Source organism: Eumetopias jubatus, unplaced genomic scaffold (genome assembly GCF_037043125.1).
Source record: "Eumetopias jubatus isolate StellerSeaLion01/CBP00866 unplaced genomic scaffold, mEumJub1_p1.0 scaffold_11, whole genome shotgun sequence".
NCBI classification, from domain to species: Eukaryota; Metazoa; Chordata; class Mammalia; order Carnivora; family Otariidae; genus Eumetopias; species Eumetopias jubatus.
The window spans coordinates 78719678-78734057 of NW_028274817.1; the positions used below are offsets into that span (position 1 = coordinate 78719678).

The 14380-nt window shown below is 42.5% G+C and overlaps 1 protein-coding gene across 1 annotated transcript in view; it reads left to right on the forward strand.

The window, feature by feature from the left end:
• KLF8 (KLF transcription factor 8) overlaps positions 1–14380 on the forward strand; it is a 120868-nt gene that overhangs the window by 31436 nt on the left and 75052 nt on the right. Inside the window, 1 exon segment of the mRNA XM_028093087.2 lies at positions 9111–9198. Within this exon segment, the coding sequence (XP_027948888.1) occupies positions 9111–9198 (88 nt within the window).

Genomic DNA, 14380 nt, shown 5'->3' on the forward strand with positions numbered 1-14380 from the left:
AAATGGCGGCCTCCCAATCTCTGCCCAAAGGAGCCAAGAACTTGAGGCCTGCTCCTCACTGCTCCCCCAGAGAAAAGCAATCAGTCACTCCCATCTCCCTTGTGTCTGGCCGAACTCTGTGCTCACCCAGCCTGTGACCAAGCGTTTCTATCTCTGGCACCCGACCCCGTGTGGAGTCTCCAAACCAAGCAGATCCCTGTGGTGCGCTCCCACGCCGCTCCTTCCAGGGAAGAAATGGGAGTTTCCTGGGCTCTGCCGCTTGTTGGGTCCCTGCTGGAGGAGCAGTTGCCCGACTGTGCCGCAGATCAGTTTATGGCAACCCCGAGGTGAGAGCCCGTGCCTCGGCTCCGTCTCTGCAGCTGGCTTCCCCGCTCCCATACCTGGGAGCTCTGCCGCCCTCAGGCACCCCCGGTCTTTCTGTGGCCCCGAGTGTCCTGAGACCACACTGTCTCATGAGGGTTCCACCCCCAGCTTAGCCACTGGAGTGACATCCCTCAGTGGAGCCGACTTCTAAAATTTCTGACTTTGTGCTCCGCTGCTCTATCACTTGCCAGAAGCGGCTGATGGAGGCCCCCTCCCCCGCTGTCTATCCTCCCAAATATCGCCTCGGATTCACTTTTCCGCACATCCTACCTTCTAGTAAGTGGTCGCTTTTCTGTTCAGAGAGTTGTTGCTATTCTTTTCTTCGATCTCCCGTTGAGTTTGTAGGTGTTCAGAATGGTTTGATCCCTATTCAGCTGAATTCCTGAGACCAGATAAAATCCAGGTCTCCTACTCCTCCGCCATCTTGCTTGCCCCCCCAACTGCTTTTAGGTTGGTTTCCTTGGTTCTAAGATTTGCGAGTTTTACTATTACATGCTGGGGTTTTGGCCTGTTTTCCTTGTTCTTGGGAGGGGTCCTCTCTGCCTCTAGGATGCGAATGTTTGTTTCATTCCCCAGATAAGGGAAGTTCTCAGCTATGATTTGCTCAAATATGTCTTCTAGTCCTCTCTCTGTCTCCACTCCCTGCGGGATTCCAATAATTCTGACATTGGGACGCTTCATGGTGTCACTTATTTCTCTGATTCTATTTTCATGGATTCTGAGTTGTTTTTCCCTGGCCTCCTCTTTTCCCTTTTTATCTATTTAATTGTCTTCCAGATCACTTACTCGTTCTTCTGCCTCATTTACCCTAGCTGTTAGATTATCTAGATTAGATTGGATCCATTGATAGCATTTTTAAGTTCTGCCAATTCAGCTTTCATTTCTGCCCTTAGAGACTCTATGTTGCCATTAATTGATTTCTCCATTCTAGGTATTGTTTTCACAATTGCTAGCCTGAATTCTATCTCTGACATCTTGATTATGTCTCCATCCATTTGTAAATCTGCTGCATAGGTCATAATCTCTGAAGTCTTTTCTATTTTGGAGGTTCCTCTTCCTAGTCATTCTGTCTATGGGTGGGTGAGGGAATGTATAAAGTCCAAATTATCGACCAGAACCCAACAAGATGCACCTGTTTTCTAGGGACCTTAGGGTTGCTGGCCTCTAGTTTTCCTGGCCTGTCTTCTGGAGGGGGGGCTGCCATGCTTTTACTCAGGCAACCCTGTTTGGGCAGAGTTGCCCTGCCCCCTATGGCGGGGGATGGGCTCAGTGGAAACCGGTTTTTTGGGGCCCTTGTTCCCTGGTGGCTTTCCGCATCTCTTCCGCGAGTCAGAGCCAAAGAGACCATTTCCAACCCTCTGCCTCAGAGTAGAGAGATCTCAGTCTTTTCTTCAGTGAGCTCTACAGCCACAGTTTCTCCATTTCTGTCTGTGGTGCTATAAACTGCAGGGTCCTGGGTTGTGTGCCCCTCTCTAGCCCTCCCAGTCCTGCCTCCAGGTCAGGGCACATCTCTGCCCTTTGTGCTTCTAAAACCGCCAGCTGCTCCCAGTTCACACGTGCAACCCTGCCACTCCTGTTTCTGTCCCAGGGGCTGCCATAAAGTCCTTTCCCCGCTGCTACCGTTCTGTGAGCCTGTGCCTGATCCCCAGTGCGGGATGCTGTCACTCACCATCGGTGTAGGATCCCCATGGCCAGGCTCCCTCCCGCTGCTGTTTATCCTCTGAAATCTGCCTGCGACATCACGGCTCCCCGCTTCGTACCTCAAAACCAACCGCCCGTGATATTCTGTTTGTAGACATCTGAATCTATTTTCTTATGTCTCAGGCTGATTTTGTCAGTGCTCAGAGTGGTGTGGTAGATATCCAGCTCAATTCTGGGGACCAGTTGGACTAGGGTCCCCTACTCCTCTGCCATCTTTTCTCTCCCCTGTTCCTCCTTGTTTTGAATGCCTGTTTCCTTCCCTAGATTAGGAAAATCCTCAGCTATAATTTATTCAAAGAAACCTTCTGCCCCGCCCCTCTCTCTCTTTGTCTTCTGGGGCACCTATTATCTGGATATTATTTCAAGGTATGGAAACTCTGAGTTCTCTAAGTCATCCTTTGTGATCCAGGATTTGTCTTTCTCTCTTCTTTTCAGCTTCCTTATTTTCCATCATTTTGTCTTCTATACCACTGACTCTCTCTTCTACATCATTTATCCTTGTTGTTAGAGCCTCAATTTATGATTGAATTTCAGTAATAGCGTTTTTAATTTTGGCTTGTTTAAATTTTAGTTCTTTTAGTTCTGCAGTAAAAGATTTTCTAGTGTCTTCTATGCTTTTTTCAATCCCAGCTAGTATCTTTATAATTGTTGTTTTAAATTCTAGTTCAGACATCTTACTTATATCTGTATTGATTCTATCCATGGCAGTGAGTACTACCTCCTTTTTTTTCTTTTGTGGTGAATTTCTGTGTCTTGTCATTATGTCCAGAAAGGATTAAAAGAAAGAAAAAAAAAACAGCAATACCAACAGCAACAGCCAAAGAAGAAAATTAAGAAAACAAACCAGAAGAAAACAAAAACAAAACAAATATGAAAAAAATCAAACCAAAAAGAAAACAGAACAAAACAATAAACTAGATCCTGAGTGTAATTTGGTCTCCTTTTTAAAAGAAATTAGATCCCAAAATAGGAAAGAAAGAAAGACTCATATATATACATGAAAATAAAGTAAAATACAAAAAATACAACAAACAGAAACCAAAAATAATATGTACAACATATATATAAAATAAAAATTAAGAAAGAATAGAAAAAGATTTGAAAAAATAAGAAAAGAGCTGAAAAAATAAAACTGAAAGATTAAGGAATTAAAAAAAAACCACAATGAATGTTATGTACTGTTTTCCACAAGAGCTGAATTTTTGCATTTCTCTATGATTGGTAAACTTGTTGCTATCCAGTTGTTCTTGCTGGTCTTCTGGGGCAGGAGCCAGTTTCACTGATTCTCAGGTGCCCTTACCCTGGTGGAAATGCGCCTCCATTGCCAGGGTGTCGGACTTAGTCTATGCGGCTCCAGATTCCACTCTGTGGTGCTGTTTTGCTCCTTGAAGGCTTTCAGCACTGATTGGAGGTGTGAAAATAGTGGTGCCCTACTCTTTCACCCCAGACCTGAAAATTCCCAACTCCCACTCTTCAGTGAACCCTTGCAGAAAAGCAGTCAATTACTTCGATCTCCCTGTACTCTGTGTTCACCAGCCAGTGACTGAACATTTTTATCTCAGGTTTATCTCAGGCATGCAACTGAGTTTCAAGTCTTCAAATTTTATGGACTCCTGGGGTGTGGACCTGCACTGTTCTTCCCAGGGGAGGGAGAGGTCTCACCATGCTTCTGCCTTTTGCTGAGCCCCTGCCAGGAGAGTGGTGGTGCAACCATGTAGTGGTTCACAGTTTATGGCAACATCAAGCAGAAAGCTGGTGCCTAGAGTTGTTGTTTTCTGCTGGCTTTCCCACTCTGATGGCTGGGAACTCTTCTGTACTCAGGCACCTCCATTCTTTTTGTGACCCCAGGGATCCTGAGACCATGCTAACCCAGCTCAGATTCTGCCCCACTTCACCACCTGAGCACCTTTAAGCCAGGGATGTGCCCCATTGTACTAGACTTCTAAAGGTTCCAATTTTGTGCTCCACTGCTTATAATACTTTACAGTAGCCTCCTTAAGTCGGCTCCTGCCCCACTGCCATTTCCTCTGATATATCATCCTGGGTTAAATTTTCTGCACCTCTTAACTTCCAAAATGTGGTCACTTTTCTATTTGTGGAATTGTAGCCTTTCTTTTCTCAGATCTCCAATTGATTTAGCAGGTGTTCAGAATGATTTGCTAACTATCTAGCTGAATTCCAGGGACCAGATGTACTTAGGGTCCCCTACTCCTCTGCCATCTTTACTCCTCTCTCTCCATGTATTTTTTTTAAATTTTTTCTTTACTTTCCTGGTTAACCCATCCATTCCTTAGTCAGATGTTCTTTCACCTCCATGTATTTGTGGTCTTTTCAAATTTTTTCTTGTGGTTGTCTTCAAGTTTCATAGGGTTGTGGTCTGACAATATGAATAGTATGATCAGAATCATTTTTTAGCTGTTGGGCCCTGATTTATGACCCAGTATGTGATCTATTCTGGAGAATGTTCCAACAATACATTAAAAGGATCATCCACCACAACCACGTGGGATTTATCCTTGGGATGAAAGGTGGTTCAACATTCGCAAATCAATCAATATGATAGAACACATTAATAAGAGGAGGGAGAAGAACCCTATGATCCTCTCAATTGATGCAGAAAAAGCATTTGAGAAAATACAACATCCTTTCCTGTTTAAAACTCTTCAGAGTATAGGGATAGAGGGAACATTCCTCAAGTTCATAAAATCCATGTATGAAAACCCACAGTGAATATCATCCTCAATGGGGAAAAGCTGAGAGTCTTTCCCTTAAGATCAGGAACACGTCAAGGATGCCCACTCTCGCCACTATTGTTCAGCATAGTACTAGAAGTCCTAGGAGTAGCAATCAAACAACAAAAAGAAATAAAAGGTATTCAAATTGGCAAAAAGGAGTCAAACACTCTCTTTTCACAGACGATATCACACTTTTTGTGGAAAACCCAAAAGACTCCACTCCCAAATTACTAGAACTGATACAGCAATTTAGTAATGTGGCAGGATACAAAACCAATGCAAAGAAATCAGTTGCTTTCTTATACACTAACAACGCAACTGTAGAAAGAGAAATTAGAGAAAGGATTCCATTTACAATAGCACCAAAAACCATAAGATACCTCGGATTAAACCTAACCAAAGAGGTAAAGGATCTATACTCTAGGAACTACAGAACACTCATGAAAGAAATTGAAGAAGACACAAAAAGATGGAAAAATATTCCATGTTCATGGATCGGAAGAATAAACATTGTTAAAATGTCTATGCTACCCAGAGCAATCTAGACCTTCAATGCCATCCCGATCAAAATTCCAGTGGCATTTTTCAAAGTGCTGGAACAAACAATCCTAAAATGTGTATGGAATCAGAAAAGACCCTGAATCACCAAGGAAATATAGTCTATTTAAAAAAAATAAAAGAATGTGTATTATGCTGCTTTAGGATGAAATGTTCTGAATATATCTGTTACATTCATCTGGTCCGGTATGTCATTCAAAACAGGTGTTTCCTGTTGATATCCTGTTTAGATGATCTTTCCATTGCTATAAGTGAGGTGTTAAAGTCCCCTACTCTTATGAATTTCTTTATGTTTGTTATTATTCATTTATATATTTGGGTGCTCCAAGCTGAGTGCATGAATATTTGCAATTGTTAGATCACCTGTTGGGTATACCCCTTTATTATGATATAGTGCCCTTCTTCATCTCTATTTACAGTCTTTGGTTTAAAATCTAATTTGTCTGGGGACACCTGGGTGGCTCAGTCAGTTAAGCGTTTGCCTTTGGCTCAGGTTATAATCCCAGGGTTCTGGGATTGAGTCCCGCATCAGGCTCCTTGCTCAGCAGGGAGCCTGCATCTCCTTCTGCCTGCTCTTCCTCCTACTTGTGCTCTCTCACTCTCACAAATAAATAAATAAATAAAATCTTTTTTAAAAAATAAAATCTAATTTGTCTGATATAAGTATGGCTCTCCAGCTTTTTTTTATTTTAAAAAATATCTTTAAAAAATTTATTTATTTATTTGAGAGAGAGAGAGAGAGAGAGAGAGAGAGAGAGACAGTATTCACGCATGCACAAGTGGAGAGGGAGGGTGGAGATTTCCCAAAGCAGACTCTCCACCTAGCCCAGAGCTTGACTTGGGGCTTGATTTAACAAACCATAAGATCATGACCTGAGCCGAAACCACAACTCAACCGACTGAGTCACCCAAGCGCCTACTCCAGCCTTCTTTTGACATCCTTTAATCTCTCACTGACATCCATGCTCTCACTTTCAATCTGCATGTGTCTTTCAGTCTAAAATGAGTCTCTTTTAGTCAGTATATAGATAGGTCCTGGTTTGTTTGTTTGTTTATCCATTCTGATACCCGTTGTCTTTTGATTGAAGCATTTAGTCCATTTATATTCAGAGTGATTATTGATAGATATGTATTTATCACCATTGTATTCCACATAAAGTCATTGTTTCTGGAAATTTTTTCCTGGTCTTTCCTAGTCTTTGTTGTTCTTGGTCTTTATTTCCCACTCAAAAATTCTCCTTTAATATTTCTTGCATGGAGGACATTAGGAGAAGGAAGGGATAAATGAAGGGTGGCAATCAGAGGGGGAGATGAACCATGAGAGACTATGGACTCCGAGAAACAAACTGAGGGTTTTAGAGTGGAGGGGAGTGGGGTGATGGGTATTAAGGAGGGATGTATTGCATGGAGCACTGGGTATTATATGCAAACAATGAATCATGGAACACTACATCAAAAACTAATAATGTATTATATGGTGACTAACATAACATAATAAAATAAGATAAAATAAAATAAAAACTAATGATGTACTGTATGGTGACTAACATAATTTTTTTAAAAAGAATATATAAAACAAAAAAATTATTTTTTTTAAGATTTTATTTATTTATTTGACATAGAGAGGGAATGAGAACAAGTAGGCAGAGAGGCAGGCAGAGGGAGAGGGAGAAGCAGGCTCCTCGCTGAGCAGGGAGCCTGATGCGGGACTTGATCCCAGGACCCTGGGATCATGACCTGAGCCAAAGGCAGCTGCTTAACCAGCTGAGCCACCCAGGGGCCCCCCCCACAAAAAAATTCTTGAAGGGCTGGTTTAGTGTTCACGAATTCCTTTAGGTTTTGTTTGGGAAACTCTTTACCTCTCCTATTCTAAATGACATCCTTGCTGGATAAAATATTGTTGGCTGCCTATTTTTCCCATTCAGCAGGTTGACTATATCATGCTACTGTCTTCTGGCTGGTCAAGTTTCTGTGCACAGATCTACTGTGAACCTGATTTTTCTTCCCCTTGTAGTTTAGGGTTTTCTTTTCACTTGCAATTTTCAGGATTTTTTCCCTATCTCTGTATTTTTCAAATTTTACTACCATATGTCTTGCTGTTCTCCTGTTTTCTTTGATTTTGATGGGAGTTCTCTGTGCCTGCTGGACTTGGATGTCTCTTTTCTTCCCAGATTAGGGAAGTTTTCAGCTACAATTTGTTCAAATAAACCTGCCCCCTTTTCCCTTTCCTTCTTCTGATATTCCTCTGATGGGAATGTTATTATGCTTAATGAAGGCACTGAGTTCCATACGTCTACTTTTGTGATCCTGTATTTTTCTCTCCCTTTTCTTTTTGGCTTCATTAGTTTCCATAATTTTATCTTCTATATCACGTATTCCTTTCTCTACTTCTTCCATCCTTGTGATCATTACATACAGTTGGTTTTGCATCTTGGTTATAGCACTTTTTATTTTGGCCTGACTAGTTTTTAGGTCTTTTATGTCTGAGGGAATTCCCTGGTGTTTCTATGTTCTTCTCAAACCCAGCTAGTATCTTTGTGATTGTTGTTTTAAATTCTGGTTCAGGCATATTACTTATACCTGTTTTTATTAGATACCTGGCCAGACCTATTCTTGTTTTCTTTTGGGGTGAATTCTTCTGTCTTAGCATCTTGCCTAGGACTCTGTCTTCTATGTGTTATGAAAGCCTGTTATTTTTCCTGCAACTGAGAGTAATGGCTATATTTTAAAAAGTTCCTATACTGTCAGGGGCCTGGCACTTCAGGAGGTGTTTCTGGTATATGCTGAGTGTACTCTGCTGTTTTGTTTTGGCTACTGTTTCCCTCAGGTCAGTCCTCTGTAGAGTTTCTCCATACCTGCAGTGGGGAGTGTTTGGACCTTGTCCATTATGTGGTGAGTTTTAACTAGGTGTGCTCTGGTCTGCTTGTTGAAAGAATCTAGATCTTATTTCCCCTAGAGGTGAAGCTTTGTAGCACCCTAGGGTCAGTAGACTTGGTGCATGTGGGGAGTTTGGTCTTCTGCAGGAGGGGCCTGCTGCTGCTCTGGATTTCAGACATACTTGCCCTAGTTCAGCAGCACCTGCAGAGAGCTTAAGGGGCAGAGCTTGGTCTTAGTGGTCAAGTCTCCATTGTAGGTGCTGTAATGCTTACTGAAGTCCATCAGTGCTGATGGGCAGGAGGAAAATCACATCAGCCGACTCTCTCATCCAGAGATGGGAGTTCATGTGTATCTATTCAGGAAGTCCTCACTGAAGAGCAAACAATCTGCACTTGTGTGTCCCAGGGACCCCTCAGATCCCTGCCTTCACCCTGTCTGTGTCCAATCCGTCTGCCCACCTGGCCATGCAGTGCTCTTGTGTTTTATTTCAGGCACACCAGCTAGGTTTCAAAACTCCAAACTTTAGGACCCTGGCATAGCAGAAACCCATCCTAATCCTCTGGGGGATGGTCTCACCACACTATGGCTGGTGCTGGTTTGTCTGAGACGGGCAATTGCAGGAACCGCAGAGGCTTGGAGTTTATGGTAAAGTGCAGCAAAAAACTGGGTCCAGGTTAGCTGCCCTCATCAGGTGTCTCTGCTCCTATGTTAATGAATGGGGCAGCTCAGTGGCATCTACATGCTCTTTTGTCCCTGGAGAAGCAGAACCACCTCTACCAAATGCACTCCAAGAAGGGGAACTGTCTCTCCCAGTGCGACCCAGGGGATCCTCAGACCATGCTGTCTGCTCCCAACCTATGTCTTCCTTCTCCACAGAAACACCTCTACACCCACCATGCTCCACCCAGTGATAGTGCAGACTTCGAAAACTTTAGTTTGAGCTCCACTGCTTGTAAATCTTGCGGTAATCAGCCCCTCTTCTTTTCCTCATCAATGGTTTTGGGGAAGTGTTTTTCTTGTGCAGTGTCCTGTGCTCTGTTCACTCTCCCTCTCTCTCTGTCTCCTCTTTCTGTGATCAGGGCTCCATCCCCTCCACCACACTAGTGATTCTTTTCTTCCTCAAATCATGTCTCTGCATCTCCTACCTTCCATGACATAGCTTCTTTTCTCCCTCGAGTTGTGCAGTTTGTTCTCTCAGTCCTGAGATCGGTTTCTTGGGTGTTCAAAATGATTTGATATTTATCTAGCTGTATTCAAGAATCAGGCAAGCATAGGGTCCTACTACTACTCTGCCATCTTAACTCCACCCCTGGTATCTTTCTTATTCAACTCTTTAAATGTTTTGCGGAATTCACCCTTAAGCCCTCTGTTTCTGGGCTTTTTTTGGTTGGGAGTTTTTTGAATACTAATTTAATTTCTTTGCTGGTTATTGGTCAGTTCATATTTTCTATTTCTTCCTCTTTCAGTCTTGGTAGTTTTTATGTTTCCATGAATTTATCCATTTCTTCCAGGTTGTCCAATTTGTTGGCACATAGTTTTTCATAATATTCTCTCATGATGGTTTGTATTTCTGTGGTGATTTGTTATTTCTCCTCTATCATTTGTGATTTTATTTATTTGAGTTTTCTTTTTTTTCTTCATATGTCTGGCTAGAGATTCAATTGTATTGATTTTTTTTTTCAAATAACCACCTCCAAGTTTCATCTATCTGTTCTATTTGTTTTCTGCTCTAATCTTCATTATTTCCTTCTTTCTCCTGGTTTCAGGTTTTGTTTACTTTCCTGTTTCTAGCTTCTTAATGTGTAAGATCAGGTGTTGGCTTGAGATTTTTCTTGCTTTTTGAGGTAGGCCTGTATTGCTATAAACTTCCCTCTTAGAAGTGATTTGCTGCATCCCAAAAGCGTTGGTCCATTCTGTTTTAATTTTCTTATTCTTTTTAGTTTTTTCTTTGATTTCCTGGTTGACCCATTCATTGTTTAGTGGCATATTACTTGATCTCCATATATTTGTGTTCTTTCCAGGTTTTTTCTTGTAATTGACTTCTATCTAGTTTCATAACATTGTGGTCAGAAAAGTTGAATGATATGTCTTTGATCTTCTTGGATTTGTTGAGGTTTGTTTTGTGGCTTATTATGTGTTCTATTCTGGATGTTCCTTCTGCATTTGAAAAGGATGTGTATTCTACTATTTTAGAATATATATTCTGAATATATCTGTTAAGTCCTTCTGTTCCAGTGTGTCATTCAAAGCCATTGTTTTCTTGTTGATTTTCTGTTTAGATGATCTGTCCATTGTTGTAAATGGGGTGTTAAAGTCCCCTACCATTATTGTATTATTATCAGTTAGCTTCTTTATGTTTGTTATTAATTTTTTTGTATATGAGTGCATAAATATTTACAATTGTTTTTATGTTATTGTTGGATTGTCCTCTTTATTATTGTGTAGTGTCCTTTTTTGTCTCTTGTTACAGTGTTTGTTTTAACATCTATCTTCTCCAATATAAATATTGTTACTACAGCTTTCTTTTGACATCCATATGCATGATAGATATTTCTCAGTACCCTCACTTTCAATCTGCAGGTATCTTTAGGTCTAAAATGAGTATCCTGTAGGCAGCATATAGATGGGTCTTTTTTTTTTATCCATTCTATGACCTTATGTTTTTTTATTGGAGCATTTAGTCCATTTACATTCAATGCAATCATTGATAGATTTGTGATTTATTGCCATTTTATTTGTTATGTGGTTATTTCTGAAGATTTTCTCTGATCCTTTTTTTTTTTATTTCTCTTTCATGCTTTTCTAGATTTCTGTAGTGGTGTATTTGGATTTCTTTCTCTCTCTTCTTTGCATATTTATTACTGTTTTTTGCTGTATGGGTACCATTAAGCTTGTATATAACCATTTCTGCATATAGCAGTCTATATGAAGTTGATGGTTGTTTAAGTTTGAACCCATTTTTTACTCTTCTCCTCCCCATATTCGAGGCAAATTTTGTCCCATTTTGCATCCTTTCTTTGGTGAGTTCTTTGACTTATTTTTTTACAGAAATACTAATTTTTACTGCTTTTGTGTTGCATACCTTCAGACAGTCACTTCTAGTGCCCTGCTGTGTAGTGAACTTTGTTTCCCAGGGCCTGGCACATCTGGGAGTGTCTCCAATATGTTCTGCATATGCACTGCTGTTTTACCCTAGCTGCCTTATCCTTCAGACCAATAGTTCCAGAGGCTGTCTTTCCCTGTTGTGGGAAGTATTTGGCCCCTGGAATGAATGTGGCATATTTTAACTAGGTGTACTCCAGTCTGCTTGTGAAATGAGAGCTGTCATCACCACAACTGGAACCAAGGCTCTGCAAATCTCCCGAGGTGGGGGACACAGTATGAGCAAGGGTTTGTGCCTGTCTTCTAGGGAAGGGGGACTTACAGTGCTGGGACTGAGGCAGGCAAGACTTGGAGGGGACATTTTCTGGAGCATGAGGCCTTAGTGTAAACAAGTTAGTCAGTGAGCATTGGTGCTGGGCTTGTTCTTGCAGGTGGCCCTGTACTTATGGTGAGGAGCAGGTGTAAGAAATGGCTCCAGCCAGTTCCTTTGTTCCCAGAGGGTCTCTTCATGAATATTGCCTCTGTGGAATGCACTCCAAAAATGAGCAGATAACCTCCTTACTCTGTGCCTCAGGTGCTCTTGAGAATACTGTTTCCATACTCTATTTCCATAAGTTATTTCCCTGCCTTCTCTCCAAGAGCAATACAATGCCATCCAGACCATTGACCTTTAAAATTCCAGGCTTTAAGTTCTACTGTTGGTCAGAAGTCACAAAATTTGTGTAGCGACAAGGAAAGGACTTTAGGGCAGCCACCCAGACTGAAACCTGGAGCGGCCAGGCTGCAAGTGTGAACTGGGGGAAGCTGGTGGTTTTAGAAGGACAAAGGGCAGAGACGGGCCCCAACTGGAGGTGAGGACTGTGAGTGCTGCTGAGGGACGCACAACCCAGGACGCTGCAGTTTGTAGCAGCACAGACAGAAACAGAGACAGTGTGGCCTGGAGAGCTCACTGAAGAACAGACTGTGATCTCTCAGCTCTGAGGCAGAAGGTTGGAAACGATCTCTCCTGCTCTGACTCTCAGAAGAGATGCATAAAGCAGCCAGGGAAAGCCACCAGAGAACAAAAGCTGAAAAAAAAAACGGTTTTTACTAAGCCCATCCCCCCCACAGGGTGCAGGACAAATCGGACGAAACAAGATTGCTTGTGTAACAGCATGGCAGCCCCCCGCCCCCCAGAAGACGGGCTGGGAGAACAAGAGGCTGACAACCCTAACTTCCTGATAAAACAGGTACATCTTGCTTGGGTTGTGGTCAGTAATTTGGACTCTGTACATTCCCTCAACCACCCCTCAACAGAATGAGTAGGAGGAGGAACCCCCAAAATAAGAAAGACTCAGAGACTATGACTTCAGCCACAGATTTACAAATGGATTCAGATATAACCAAGATGTCGGAAATAGAATTCAGGGTAGCAATTGTGAAGATGATAGCTAGAATGGAGAAATCAATTAATGGCAACATAGAGTCTCTAAGGGCAGAAATGAAAGCTGAACTGGCAGAACTTAAAAATGCGTTTTGTGGAAGGAAAGATGGCAGAGGAGTAGGGGACCCTATTTCAACTCGTCTTTGGAATTGAGCTGGATATCTACCAGACAACCCTGAGCACCCACAAAACCAGACTGAGATGTAAGACGATCTGGATCTCTACAAACAGAATAACGCAGATGGTTGGTTTCAAGGTATGAAGTGGGGAGCCGTGATTCTGTGGGCAGATATTGGAGGATAAACAGCAGCAGTAGGGTGCCTGGCCGTGGGGATCCTACACCGACAGTGAGCAACAGCTTAGTGCGCTGGGGACGGGGCACAGACGTGCAGACGGGTAGCGGCAGAGAAAGGATTTTAGAGGAGCCCCTGGGGCGGAAACCCAGAGCAGCAGGGTCCCGTGTGCGATCTGGGGGCGGCTGGCAGATTGAGAAGCACAAAGGGCAGAGACGTGCCTCGACCTGGAGGCAGGACTGAGAGCACTGCAGAGGGGCGCACAACCCAGGACATTGCAGTTTATAGCAGCACAGACAGAAATGGAGATGGTATGGCCTGGAGAGCTCACTGAAGAACAGACTGCGATCTCTCTGCTCTGAGGCAGAGGTTTAGAAACGGTCTCTTCTGCTCTGACTTGTGGAAGAGACATGGAAAGCCACCAGGGAAAGCGCCCAGAGAACAAAAGCCCCCAAAACTGATTCCCACTGAGCCCATCCCCTGCCACAGGGGGGCAGGGCAACTCCACCCAAACAGGGCATAACAGCATGGCAGGCCCCTACTACAGAAGACAGGATGGGAAAACAAGAGGTCAGCAACCTTAAGGTCCCAAGAAAACAGGTGCAATTGCTTGGGTTCTGGTCCATAATTTGGACTCTATACATTCCTTCAAACACCCATCAACACAATGACTAGAGGGAGGAGCCCCCAAAATGGAAAAGATTCAGAGATTATGACTTGTGCTTCAGATTTACAAATGAGTGCAGATATAACCAAGATGTCGGAGATGGAATTCAGGCTAGCAATTGAGAAGACAATGGCTAGAATGGAAAAATCAATTAATGGCAACAAAGAGCCTCTAAGGGCAGAAATGAAAGCTGAATTGGCAGAACTTAAAAATGCTATCAATGAGATCCAATCCAATCTAGATAATCTAACAGCTAGGGTAACTGAGGCAGAAGAATGAATAAGCAACCTGGAAGACAATATAATAGATAAAAAGGGAAAAGAAGAGGCCAGGGAAAAACAACTCAAAATCCATGAAAATAGAATCAGAGAAATAAGTGACACCATGAAGTGTTCCAATGTCAGAATAATTGGAATCCCAGAGGGAGTGGAGAGAAAGAGAGGACTAGAAGATGTATTTGAGCAAATCATAACTGAGAACTTCCCTAATCTGGGGAATGACAGAAACATTCGCATCCTAGAGGCAGAGAGGACCCTTCCCAAGATCAAGGAAAACAGACCAACACCCCAGCATGTAATAGTAAAACTTGCAAATCTTAGAACCAAGGAAATCATCTTAAGGGCAGTTAGGAGAAAGAGATCCCTTACATACAGGGGGAGGA